We start from the raw sequence: 14642 nt of genomic DNA, 5'->3' as shown, positions 1-14642 counted from the left end.
TAAACAAACTAAAATTTATACACACACACATATACAACATACAAAGATGAAATACAATTTTGAATACCATGAACTAGAGAATCTAATCTTTGGACTAGATCTCTAGATACACCTGCTGTAACTGAAATACTGTGATTGTAAGTGTGAGATGTCAGAAGGAAGGAACTGTGTACTTTGTGCAGTGATTTCTACATTATGGATATCCAAAACTCTAAATATCAATAGTTTAAAGATGGTTTACATTTGTATAGTCATTCATATTTTTAAAACATTTTCATAGTCATTTCATTATTTATATCTTTAAAAAATGATCAATTATAATGCAACATTTACATCACAAAACCAGATTAGGATCTTACCTCTTTTCTCTCTTTCTGTAAGCTTGAAGCAGGCATGCTCCTTGTAGGTGGATTTCTAATTTGCTCCTCTTTTTGTTTTTGAGAATGTTTTCTTGGAATTACAGAGCTGTTTACCGTTTTGTCTTGTGTGTTGGTTTTAATATCTTTACTCATGTTCTGAACTCTCTTGGTCCTTTGGTTCTTCTGATCAAATCTCTTTTGTTCATAATCTTTTCTTGCCAGTTCATCCTTAACATAACCAAAATTAAAATTACTTAAAATCTATCCAAGTAGTAATGCTTTCACATCAAAAGTACTAGAATTTATTTTCTGCTGCTATAGAAATATAATTTCGCAGTTTTAAAGGCTTTATAAGTAAATGATATTGGTTTACATATGAATAAAAATTCTTTTTAGAATAAACGAAAAATTAAAAAGACTGGTGTTTTATGGAGCAGAGGGAATGAGAAATAGTAGACAACGTTCAGGGATAAGAGGGCAACTTTTCATTATAAAGCTTTTTACACTTCTTGATGTTTAAACCATATGAATATAGTAACTGTTCCAAAAATTAAATTAAAAAAAAGTTTCCAAAAAGTAAACAATTTTGTAATAAAACTCTGAGATTTATTTATAAATTAAAGTTACATGTAGGTTTAAACAAGCATATTTTGCATGAAATCCACAGTTACAGAGTGACATATATTGCTAGTCTTCTGCAGAACCAGATATGAACTCCAAGTCTTCTGACTCTTAGCTCACTTTTTTTCTGGCGCATTACATAGCAGCTAATATAAATTCTTTATAACCACATTAGAGATATATATTCTTAAAACAACAGTGTTTAAAAGTGTATATTAGGGGCTTCCCTGGTGGTGCAGTGGTTGAGAATCTGCCTGCCAATGCAGGGGACACGGGTTCGAGCCCTGGTCTGGGAAGATCCCACATGCCGCGGAGCAACTGGGCCCGTGAGCCACAACTACTGAGCCTGCGCGTCTGGAGCCTGTGCTCTGCAACAAGAGAGGCCGTGATAGTGAGAGGCCCACGCACCGCGATGAAGAGTGGCCCCCGCTCGCCGCAACTAGAGAAAGCCCTCACATAGAAACGAAGACCCCACACAGCTAAAAATAATAAATAAATAAATAAATAAATTTATAAAAAAAAAAAAAAAGTGTATATTAGGGAATCCCCTGGAGGTCCAGTGGTTAGGACTCTGTGCTTTCACTGCTGAGGGCCCAGGTTCGATCCCACAAGCTACATGGTGCAGCCAAAAAAAACCCAAAGAAACAAAAAAAAATCCCCAAAACCGAAAAAAACTAGCACTTCATCTTCTACCACTGTGAGTACGCATATACACACATCTTACAGTCAGGAAAAAAAGCTTTGCATCCCAAGGTAAAAATGAGTTACCCTGTCTAGTTTTGCTTCTTCAAATACATAAAATTTTAAGAATTTCCTTTAAATTACTGACCCCTTAATAAAAACAACTGTCCTGGATTTTTGCAATGCTAATGTCTGAAGATACACCATGAGCTTTGTGGAGGTGAGAAAGTGGCAGTTTTTCCAGCTGGAACTGACTTCTCTAAACTTAGTAACCTTAAAAATCTTGTGGAGTATTTTCCTTTTAAGTAACTTTGATGTTTTTACTTTGGTAAGCCAATGCTTCTAAATCTGCTGTTTTTTTTTTTTAAAGGATACTTTTTTTGTAAGTATACTTCTTTCTTTTCTAAATGCTTTTGCTAAATTTTCTTTCAAATCACTCATATTTTAGTTATTATCCACAATTTTCCAGTTAACAGCCATAATATAATTTATGAGACAAAGCACGTTAAGTAAAATGAAACTTATTACTAAGTAAGTATAAAGGGTGACAGTGAAATTAAGAATTATCAGTGGACTTAAAAGGAATATTTTGAGAATATGTGTGATACTTGTAAATTGTAATCAATGTTATCTCCTAAGAATTCAATTAATTCTGTTTTTTTCCAATACCTACTTGAATTTCTGCGGAAATAGTTTTAATCCAGTTATCTACTGCCTTTCTGATCCGAATCTTCTCTGACATCTCTCTACAAAACAGAAAAAAGAATTTTCTTAAATTAACATTAAAGCTCCTAAGAATAGATCTCTTACTTAGTTTTGAATCTATTGTGTAGCCCAATATCCTTCATCTGAAAATGAAAAACCAATGTTATTAGTTTCATCGAATGTTTGAAAAGCACATGTAGATCCCAGAAGAAATGTACCAAGGAGAGAAAAAAACAGGGAAAATTAACATCTGTGAAAAATAATAGCAACATGTACATACCCAAATTCCAACTTTATAATAAGTCCACATGTCAAAGGCAATGAAGAACATTTTCTAAACATTAAAACACACTAAAACAAAATGAAGCGCTTAGAAAAAAAATTATGAGAGCCTGTAAACTGGCAGTTTCATAAAAAATCTTGGGATGCCAACATCCTGTCCTACCTGTTGGTAGATAGAGCATTGATAAATGAATACATGGCAGCTCCATCCTTTGCACGAATAATAGCTTCCAGGTTTTCTTCAAGTACTTTTTTATTGTTTTGTACTCCTCTCAAAATCTTCTCAGCATCTTTCAATACGGATCTCGTATTGGTTATTTGAAGCTTAATGGAATTCTGTGGAAGATCAGCAACCCCTGACACAATCTGAGATTCTTTTGGCTTAAAAGATAAAAAGGCAAGAATGTTACTATGTAAAACTCATATTAATATTTTAATCCAAATAAGAGCTATTACTATAGTTTGGGACATATACTATGACAATATAGTCTAAGGAATCAATTTGTCAAATTGAAGAGCTATAAAAGAATACTTGGCAACTAAAGTTTCTTTCCATTTAGAAGCACTAATGTGAATGTTCAGTGAAATGGGGCTGGGAAGCCCACAGCAGTTCGGTGGCCAACAAAAGCTCTATCTGGTGAAGAAAGCTAAAACAAAATAAGAGCAAGTTGGCTCTAGGTAGGCAGAGCATACAATGTGAACTGGATAAACGAGGGCCATTCACAGTTCTCCTTCCGCCTTCCTTCCTCTCCAACAGAAGCTGGAGAGCTACAGGTTGCCATGTGGCTCAGTCTTAGCCAAGGAGTAGTAAGTAGAAATCACTTGATGAGGGCTTTTGGAATAGTTTTTTAAGGGGAACAGGCTGGGCTGACATGTCTTTCCATGCTTTGTCTTCATCCTTCCTCTTGCTTTCTGTCTTGATAACTTTATTTCTTTGCAATTTTTACCTTTACTAATCATTAATTTTAGTATTTTGTTCCCAGCTTACCTGGAGTATGCCATTTGTTTCGTTCTTCTTTTGGCCAAGATCATGAAGAATATCATCAGACTTCTGCACAGTCACTTTAGCTGTTCCTAGTTCTTCATAGGAAGGAAATTTCTGAGTGGATAGAGGGTAAATGCTGTAAAAGATTTAAAAATAAAGTTTTCTAAATTGTCATAAATTCAGTAAACAGTTGATTATATAAATCTTTGATACATCCTTAGTTATATGAATTCTAAATGAGTCATATTAAAATTGTACAACAGAATTAATCAGTTATGTGATTAAACATATGAAACACCAAAAATTACAAGAAACAAAATTACTCTGGCCAGACTGGTTTAGGAATAGTTGAAAAAGAGCAGAAAACAGTTTTGCTTTGAAAAAGCTAACGTGCAGAAGCACTTCTGGAATGGTGGAGTAAGACTCTCTAAAAATCTACTCCTGTTAAGAGTAAAGAGAACACTAGCAAAAATGGTCAAATCAGCTTCTGCAGAACGCTGGAAATTAAACAAAAGCTTACAACAACCCAAGGAATATTTACGCAAGAAAATGGCTGACAAGAACAGCAAGCTCTATGGCATTTTTAACTTGCCCTATTCCCAGACCCCTTTCCCCAACTCTGTGGTAGCTTTGAAAATCAACAGACTCGGGAATTTCCTGGTGGTCCAGTGGGTAAGACTCCGTGTTCCCGGGCTTCACTGGTAGCGCAGTGGTTGAGAATCTGCCTGCCAATGCAGGGGACATGGGTTTGAGCCCTGGTCTGGGAAGATCCCACGTGCCACGGAGGAGCTGGGCCCGTGAGCCACAATTACTGAGCCTGCACGTCTGAAGCCTGTGCTCCGCAACAAGAGAGGCCGCGATAGTGAGAGGCCCGCGCACCGCGATGAAGAGTGGCCCCCACTTGCCACAACTAGAGAAAGCCCTCGCACAGAAACGAAGACCCAACACAGCCATAAATAAATAAATAAACAAATATTTTAAAAAATAATAATAAATAAACCCATGCAAATATATTATTTAAAAAAAAAAAAAAGACTCCGTGTTCCCAATGCAGGGGGCCCGGGTTCAATCCCACATGCATGCCACAGCTAAGAAGTCCACATGCTGCAACTAAGAAGCCCACATGCAGCAACTAAAAAGGCCGCAACAAAGATCCTGTGTGCCACAACTAAGACCCAGCACAGCCAAAATAAATAAATAAATAAATAAAACATTAAAAAAAAAAAAAAGAAAACCAATAGCCTCACAACCACTAAAAAGTCAGAACGAGTTTGGAGCGCCTCAAAAAGTCCCATTCTCAGGGTTTCTCCTTAGACCTGACCAAGAGTTATCTCAGTGAGAAATCCCATCCCCAGGTCATTCTTCGAAAACAGCGCCAATTGTTCAACATCTTAGCTGCCTGAGGGGGTCATGGCAGTTGAGGCAAACAAGAGGGTAAACAATAAACCAAAAATCTGGGGAATGCGATGTCCACGGTGGAGTTCTGAAAAGCTCCAACACATTACTGGGGATCTAGAAGGTCATGTGCATGTACAGGGCTATGTGCATGCAAAAGAATGACCTAAAAAGGGCCTAATCTTTCACATCTGGCTGACCGTGGGCTCTGTGCGAGTAGGAAGTTAAGGTTAAGACAGACTTATAAACTGCTGGAGCACTGAAGGTGTGCCCCAACATGTACGTACACACACACACACACACACACACACACACACACACACACAGCCCCTTGCAAAGACAGGGAGACTTACTCATTCAAAGCAGATAAGGAAATCTCCTTCCAATCATTAGCAGACTTAGCTAACCAAACAGAGACTTGCTACACATGATAAAGAATTAAAATTATAGAATTAGTCCAGGAAAATCACTTAACAAACAGCAACAACATGAACAACAACAATCAGCAATACCAACAAATGCTGGTTGGGGGTGGCAGTTGTTGGAAGAATCTGATTTCCAGAACTGGCACATTAAAATGTCTAATTTTCACAAAAATGTGAGACACAAAGAAACAGGAAAGTATAACTCAGACACAGGAAAAAGCATAGTCAGTAGAAACTGTCCTTGAGGAACCCCAAATATTGGACTTACTAGAGAAAGAACATAAATGAGCTACTACAATTAAAGGAAAGTATAAGAATGAAGTCTCAGGAACTCCCTGGTGGTCCACTGGTTAGGACTCCACACTTTCACTGCCGAGGGCCTGGATTCAACCCCTGCTCAGGGAACTAAGATCCTGCAAGCTGCACGACACGGCCAAAAAGAAACCTAAAAGAATGAAGTCTCATCAAAGAATATCAATAAAGATAAAAACTATTTTTTAAAAAATAGAAATTCTGAGAGTTGAAAAATACAATAACTGAAATGTAAAATTCACTAGACAGGCTAAACAGCATATTCAAATTGGCAAAAGAAAGAATCAGCAAATTTAAAGATAGATTAATTGAAATTATCCAGTTTGAGGAACAGAAGAAAAAAAGAATGAAAAAAATTAAAAGCCTCAGAGACCTGTGGAACATCATCAAGCATACCAACATACAACATAGCCCTAGGAGAGAAAAAAAAGGTCATGTGCACTATTTAACTGTGTAAAGAAATAATGGCCAAAAACTTCCCCAATTTAATAAATATTAATCCACTCATCCAAGAAGATCAACAAAATCTAAGGAGGATAAACTCAAAGAGATCCACACTTAGCTACATCATAGTCAAACTGTCAAAAGCCTAAGACACAGGGAGAATCCTGAAAGCAGCAAGAGAAAAATAACTAATTATATACAGTTTCCTCAGGAAGATTAACAGCTTACTTCTCATAAGAAATCATGAGGTCTAGAAGGCAGTGAGATGACATATTCAAAGCACTAAAAGAAAAAGAGTGTCAACCAAAAATTCTACATCTGGCAAAACTACCCTTCAAAGGTAGAAACTAAGACATTCCTAGATAAACAAAACTGAGAGAATTCATCACCAGCAGACCTACTCTACAGTAAATACTAAAAAGAGTCCCTCAGAGTGAAATAAAAGGACACCACAAACTAACTCAAATCCATGTGAAGAAATAAAGAGTACTGGTAAAAGTTAACTACATAGGTAAATATAAAAGACAGTATTAAATTATTTTTGTTTATAACTCTTTTCTTCTATCGGATATAAAAGACAACTGCATAAAGCAATAATTATCAAGCTGTATAGATAAACTTACAATGCAAGAAGACATAATTTGTATGACAATAATAGAAAGAAAAGGGGAGGGAATCAATCTATATCAGAGCAAAGTTTTTGAATCCTATAGAAATTAAATTGGTATTAATCCTAACTAGATCATTTTAAGTTAAGATGTTAATTGTAATTCCTAGGGCAACCACTGAGAAAATAACTCAAAAAATATAGTAAAAGAAGCAACAAGGGAATTAAAATCTTATACTAGAATATATCTATTTAATAAAAAAAAAGACATTATGGAGGAATAGTGGAATAAAAAAAGACCTAAGATATAAAAAAACATATAACAACATGACAGACATAAATCTTACTTTATCAGTAATTACATTAAATGTAATGGACTAAAATTGTAATGTCTTCTTATGAGATTACACAAAATGTGACTCATTTAGTTTTTATTATTGTAGTTTTCATGACATTCAAAAAAAAATTATAGTGGCTTAGATTTACTTGACTTTTTAAAAACTCTTTATAATGTAAAGTTTCAAACATACACAAAAGTAGAAAGAATAGTAATAATGACCTCTATATACCTTTATTTAACTACAAAAATAACTAACTTATGGGTATTCTCATTTCATTTATACTTCCAACCCAGTTTTCCCCACCCTTCAATGGATTATTTTTTTAATTAATTTAATTTATTTTATTTTTTTATTTTTGGCTGTGTTGGGTCTTCGTTGCTGTATGCGGGCTTTCTCTAGTTGCGGTGAGCAGGGGCTACTCTTCGTTGCGGTGCACCGGCTTCTCATTGTGGTGGCTTCTCTTGTTGCAGAGCACAGGCTCTAGGTGCACAGGCTTCAGTAGTTGTGACTTGCAGGTTCTAGAGCGCAGGCTCAGTAGTTGTGGCGCACGGGCTTAGGTGCTCCACGGCATGTGGGACCTTCCCGGACCAGGGCTCGAACCCACGTCCCCTGCGTTGGCAGGTGGATTCTTAACCACTGTGCCACCAGGGAAGCCCCTACAATGGATTATTATTGAAGCAAATCCCAGATATCATTTCATCAGAAATGAATAGTAAATAATCCACAGTTTGAGAAAATTAGATGTATTCATAATTATATTATAGAAAAGAGGAAAGATCTATTAGCAGAAGAAAATAGTAACTAAATCTAAGACAATTTTTAAAAGCAATGTTTTAAATTCACTAAAATTTCTAAAGAAATTTTAAAAATATAAACAAAGCTCTTTTCAATGTAGCTTTTATTCCAATCTCTTGTTTTTACCTGTTTCTCCTCTCAGGATTCCATCCTATTTTTGATCTAGTTAGTAAGTTTTTGTCTGAAGATTCACTTATTCTTGTCAAAGAATCATAGTTATTCAAAACCTGTTCCAAGAGTCCTACATTTTCTACAATAGAAGAAATACAGTATCATTTTTCAAGTACTAATTCATTTCTCTTTTATATACTATCTCACATATATTTGTACTAAATTAGTTTCATGTGGTGATGACCTACTCAATTTACAATGTAGACTATACATACATTCATCAATAAAACTAAATATTTATAACTCAAGGAAACTATACCGGTAAAATTTTAGGCCTGAATTTATTTCCATCACAGAAAAAAGGAATTTGAATGAGAAGTAACATCATCACAAAGCCCAGTAAACTGAACTATTTTTATAAACAGTAATAGGGAGATTTAACTATTTCTTCACAACAACTATCGGTTGAATCTTCCTTTTAGCCTCATCTTTAATGAGACTACATAACAAAAATTTTTTTTTTTGGTGAGGTTAGTTTATTTATTAAAGATTTTATTATCTTTTAAATTCCTTAAGATTCTTTAAATGTGTCCAAGACAAGACTGGAATGCATTTAAATGACTCCAAAAATGAAAGCTTATATTTAACATTTTTACTTACTTTTACTAGAAAGGCTATATTTTAAGCATCTATAACAAATTATTACTTCCTGTCACTTATAAAGGTTATTAGCACTTTTTCCAGTTGAACACAATAATAAATGTTAAATTTCTCTGAGTTTTAGTATTTAAATTCACACTTAAAAACAATATAAGTAAACATGATAATCAACCTTACCTTCTATAAAGCATTATTTTTTATTTATTAATAACAAATTCTTTTCATTAAAGGTTTAAGTAATAACATGTTGAAGATAGTCAGAATAATTATAAAGGTATATCTCCAACTCCTTCTACAAAGAATCTAAAGAAGCTTGATTTGCCCAGAAAGTATCATTTAAATACAAATATTAAAAATAGAGATCCCACTTCAGTTACTACAAGGCACATTAGAGAATTATAAATCATGAGTGTGGAAATCTGTTCCTAAATTGAGATGGGTCTAATAAAAGTAGTGGGTGCTAATTATAATTGCTTTATTACCTGTATGACGTGACATCTCCATATTTTCTTTTTTATCTGTAGGATTTTCCCTCTTTGATATTTTATCATCCTTTGAAACAGGTACAGGAGCAAATCTGCGAGGTGCTGGTGTCTCCAAAGGAGATTTCTGTTTATCAAAATTGGTATCTTCAACCTCTATTGAAGGTGCTTCAATAGAAAATAAAGAAAATAATAAATTTAACTTACTTTTTAAAAACATTTAAATTGTAATATTACTCTTCCCCATATTTTAAAAATAAAACCAAAATTATATAGGATACTCAAATTATTAACAAATATATAGAAATAAGTTCATCCTCACTAGAAATCAGAAGAATATAGACTATAAATACTTTATACTTATACCTAATAAATAAGAAAAAAATATGACAATATTCAGTGCTATTCAAGTTGTGGTGAAAAATGGCATAGCCAGACACTGCTCATGGCAATGAAAACTGGTAAGACCGTCTGGTGCTAAGTATAGCAAGTCTTAAAATTTTTATATACTTTGATCTAGAGAGATCCCACGTTAGTGAGTACAAGATACGTTAGACAACTATAAACCGTGAGCGTGGAAACCTGAGTTCTGGCTGTAGCTCTGATACTTTCACTCTCAAGCCAGGTGACCTTGAGCAGGCAGTCATAACCTTTCTGGGCTTCATCTTCCTCCCTTTACAACTTAAAAACTGACTCACATTACTTCACAAAAGTTTTGTAAGACCCACTCATTTGTGGGAAACGTAAAGCACCTTGCAAGTATAAGGAACCTTTAACATGTCTGTAATCCAACAATGTTCTAACAAATCAAATGTCAGGAATATTGTACTACATGGATCTGTATATCATTAAAGGGATAGGCCCTTGATTTTCATTAGTTCATTATTCAAATATCAATAATTTGGAGATACATTTATTGATATAGTTTAAATTCCAAAGGTGTAACACAAATAAGCTATGTATTCCCCTGTTTTTATAAAGAGATTTTTAAAATTCCATTAAAATAGACTTGCATTACTAACTCTTTGAAAATATTTAGAAATTGTTTCTAATTGTACTCAGATGGTTTCTCCCCTGACAGAATCAAGAAAACAGTAAATATCCAGTTTGTCAGAAAATTGGTGAATTGATGACAAGCATTTTTGATGCTAGATAAGTAAAATTTTTCTAAATTTATATAGAAGTGCTACTGACAATTTATGAAAGTTATTAATTAAAACCATTAAGTAGAACATGATCCATAACTTGACTGAACAAGTTTCAAAATAATCTAAAACTTACCTGACCTAAAAAAAAAAAACCTAATTTTATAAAGCAAAGACTTAGTCTCTCACAACCTTGTAAGTAAGTTTTCAGCTTATATACTGCAAAGAACATTCACAGCTGGCATTTTTTAGTCATAGAAAACTACATATTTTTACCTTGTTTGGAAGCAAAGGTGTTATGTGAAGATAAATTACTGCTACCAAAATGCAAATGGTCTGGTTTTACAGAATACTTTTCCACTGCTCTAGAAGGGGGCACAGTAGCAGGCTGAAAACTACTAGTCTTGAGTGCAGCACTAATGAAGTGAGTCTAGAAAACATAAAATTACTTTGTTAATTTCAAATATCATTTGAAAGAGTTAGATGCCAAAATACCTTGAAATTTATTAGAAGACTTGAAAACAATCTATTAGATTTAATAAACAATGAAAATACATACATTACATGCAACTACCCACTGCAGCAGCAATGCCACTGGAAGCATATAATAGCCCTTGGGTTAAGTCTGGCTCTGCAGTGTGGTCCTGATCATTTAATTTATTCTAAACCTCAGTTTCTTCCTTTTCACCTCAGAGATGGCTCAAGAGACACTGAAGCAGGGTAGGAGAGGACCAGGAAGAAGGGACCCTAGCCCTAGACCTCTACTTAAACCAGAGAATTTAAAACCAAAACATCTCAACTTTTATATCCTAGATGGTAAGATTTTATTTTAATTAAAGGTTTAAAAACCATTGATACAGGGCTTCCCTGGTGGCGCAGTGGTTGAGAATCTGCCTGCCAATGCAGGGGACAGGGGTTCGAGCCCTGGTCTGGGAAGATCCCACATGCCGCGGAGCAACTGGGCCAGTGAGCCACAACTACTGAGCCTGCGCGTCTGGAGCCTGTGCTCCGCAACAAGAGAGGCCGCGATAGTGAGAGGCCCACGCACCGCAATGAAGAGTGGCCCCCGCTCGCCGCAACTAGAGAAAGCCCTCGCACAGAAACGAAGACCCAACACAGCCATAAATAAATAAAAATAAATAAATTTAAAAAAAAAAAAAAAAAAAAAAAAACCATTGATACAAAGCACTCAAATAAAATAGTAGCCGCGCATAGTAGCATCAGTAATATATGCATTTACATATAAATGGAAACTATAGTGACAACACAGTTTTAACACTATTAAAACATCTGAAATGTGTAAGTATCTTAACTAATAAAACTGATTTTAAAAGAGTTTTATGCTAGGCAAAGAAAAACCGAAAAGATTTATAGTTTTACAGAATTCTTAAAAGTGTGTTGAGATCACTCTTACATGAAGAAGAGGGATGGACTCAAAAAGAATTTCATTTCATTAAGCATTAACTGAACTACTACAATACTCATTGAAAGTTCAATTTTCTCTGTAGTTATAGGCTTTATAAATAAGATGTCTGAATTAGCAAAGATTCCATTCTTCTAAAATCAGAAAGTTAATAAATTATGCGTTTATTTATGGAAGGATAAATGAATGGAAGGCACCTAGAACTACCTTAAAAAAACTCAATGTGCTTTTCAAATGTGCCATCTCATTCTATCCTGAACCAAAAATATTTTCTAGGTAAAGAAATCAAGGCTCAGAGAAGCAAAGTTATCTGTAGACTGGGGACCAGCACTCTGATAGGCCCACTCCTAGCCTCTCCAGATGACATGCTGCACACTCAATTTTAGCAATGTATGGAGTACTTACTAAAACTTTATTTTATATGCCCATAATCATTCCAATTAAAATAATATCTTAATCTCGTGAAAATTGCAAGACAAGCTCTATTAGGAAGTCTTGAAAATAATAGGACATTAGTGTTCACTCTGTGATCTTATATTGAGCTATGATAAGCTTATTTTTATATATTCTTCTGAATGTTATATTTTAATTTTATTTTTAAAAGTTTTTAAACTGCATACTAAGTAGGGAAAAAAAGTAAATTAAAACCAATGCATTTACGACGCTGGTCATTCACTCATTCAAAAAGAAATTATACTGAGTACCTGAGTGCTGGGTAGTATCCCAGGACTTAGAAATTCCAAAATAAATAAGAAACTATACTATTAGCTCTCTGTGAGGATAACTCTTCTTTTTATAATAGCCCAGTGCCTCATATTCAAAAGGCATAAGAATGTTCATTCTTTTTAATTAAGTAAATGTAGAAGCAAATAAGTATACTAGGTGGTTCTCATCCAAGGGTGTGCAACAGAATCATTAGAGAGCTTTCAAGGATTCCCAGACACCGTCTGAGACCTGCTGTCTCAGACTTTCTGAGAGGTACAAGCACGTGTATATTTATAAAGCTCTCCAAGTGAGTCTTATGCACATTCCCGGCTAAGAGCCACTGATGTAAACAAAAAACTGCAATGCGATAAACGCCCTTTAAAAACACCGTGAACGGAAATACCACAAAAGAAGGAAAAGCCAACTATAAGGAGAGGTCTCACAGAGCTAGACACCTGAACTAGAACATGCAGAGTTACCCCCATAGAGGAAAAGAATTCTGAACAAAAGCAAATCATTATTTAAGAACTAAAACTGTTACAATCTCCTGAGCTATTGCAATAATCAATGAATATTAGCTTAGAGATCCACGTGATAAAAGGTCATGGAATGTGTGATCCCTTTATTACCTGAATATCTATTTGTTGTTGCTGCAGTTTTTCAAGATGCCTAATGTGCTGCTCCATAAACACATTCATCTGCTTTCCATGATCATGGCAGTGTAGTTTCTCATGTTCATTCTGAATGGTTGTCTGCTGCTCTGTAACACGTTGTAGCTGTTTATCAGTCTCCTGTAACTTATTGAGTAATTCTGTAACAGTACTGACCTTTGCTTCCAACTCACTCTGCACCTAAAACAGTAAAAATATCCAAAGATATCAAAAATATGCTCAATTACTAGAAAGATTATATAAAGTGACTGGTATTGAGAAATTATCAAACCAGAGCTTCTACCCTCTAAATTTCTGATGATTTTATGCCTTTATTTTTAGAATCACAGAAATAAAAGGCAGAAGATAGCTATCCTTAAGTAGATCTTTTCTCTCATAAAAAATACCAAATTTGTCACATACAATTTTTATTTCTTAAGTGGAAATTAAATACTTAATGGAAATTAAAAATACTTAAATGGAAATTAAAAAGAAGGAAATAGCAAAACAAAGTAGCTTTCGATACTTCACTAATCTGAGGCTGAGTTAGGTCAGCAGTCTTGGCTCTCCCACCTATTAGCTCTAAGACCTTATTGCTGACTCTGACCTGTTTCTTGTTTTTCCCATTTACAAACTGAGGGTTTTGGCATAGATGGTCTGTATGGTCCCTTCTAGCTCTAAAATAAGGATGACCAACCATCCCAGGTATCCAGGACTGAGGGGTTCCCAAGATGAGATTTTTCAGTGCTAAAACTAAGAAAGTCCAGGATTTTCTAGAACTAACACAGGGATGAGAGGTAAATCTCACAACTTCTGAGAAATAATTCACAACTACAGACAGCAATATCCCTAGCCAATGGCTGGACACAACAATTACAGAATCAGTTTCTAATAAACATTTTTACATTTTACAAAGTAGTAATGACTATCTGGGAAGAAACAGATATACTTTTATCAGTGGAGCTGCTGTTGCAATGGCGGCAGCAGTTGCTGCAGCCACAGTTGCAGCTGAATCAATTCCACTGGGTGAAGTTCTATTCTCCTGAATAATAGGGTCCTTTTCTGCGCTGGCATCTTCTAAAAGCTGTACCTTTACCTCCTTAAAGACAGGCATGCTTTGAGCTCTGTAAATAAAAAAGGAATAAAATCTATTCAGTAACCTATATTGAACCATTAGAAGAAATACCTACAAGTGGTAATCTGCTGCAGGTGAGTTTTCTTGATTTTTTAAAAAGTTAAATCCCTATTTTTCGCTATCAGCATCTTATCAGTCATTTGGTTAATGAAATCTATTAAGGCTCAGGTCACTACACACTAAAGAAATAAAAAGGTAATTCCTTGAAGGCACTGATAATTCAGAAAATATGACTTATGTATGTGGAAAAGACATGGGCACAATTACAATGATTTATAGTCAAAAAGTACAAATTTTAAAACATGCAGAAAAGGCTCTAAGAATTTAGGTATCAAGTTTTACTCCCAAAGTAAGACAACCCAAGAGGGATTGTTAAAAC

At 34.8% G+C, this 14642-nt stretch overlaps 1 protein-coding gene across 7 annotated transcripts in view; it reads right to left on the bottom strand.

Moving 5' to 3' along the window:
• KIAA0586 (KIAA0586 ortholog) overlaps window positions 1-14642 on the bottom strand; it is a 105822-nt gene that overhangs the window by 81212 nt on the left and 9968 nt on the right. For all 7 annotated transcript variants that reach the window (XM_036842470.1, XM_036842467.1, XM_036842471.1 and 4 more), the window contains 9 exons: window positions 14078-14252; window positions 13108-13329; window positions 10627-10780; window positions 9206-9373; window positions 8079-8202; window positions 3637-3769; window positions 2812-3029; window positions 2335-2407; window positions 360-587 (listed from right to left, as the gene is read on the bottom strand). In XM_036842470.1, coding sequence (XP_036698365.1) covers window positions 360-587; window positions 2335-2407; window positions 2812-3029; window positions 3637-3769; window positions 8079-8202; window positions 9206-9373; window positions 10627-10780; window positions 13108-13329; window positions 14078-14252 — 1495 coding nt within the window. The remainder of the gene's footprint in view (window positions 1-359; window positions 588-2334; window positions 2408-2811; window positions 3030-3636; window positions 3770-8078; window positions 8203-9205; window positions 9374-10626; window positions 10781-13107; window positions 13330-14077; window positions 14253-14642) is intronic.

The sequence above is a fragment of the Balaenoptera musculus genome, chromosome 2, assembly GCF_009873245.2.
Source record: "Balaenoptera musculus isolate JJ_BM4_2016_0621 chromosome 2, mBalMus1.pri.v3, whole genome shotgun sequence".
In the NCBI taxonomy this organism is placed as follows: Eukaryota; Metazoa; Chordata; class Mammalia; order Artiodactyla; family Balaenopteridae; genus Balaenoptera; species Balaenoptera musculus.
The sequence above is the reverse complement of the archived record's forward strand: the minus strand, read 5'-3'. Positions and strand labels throughout refer to the sequence as shown.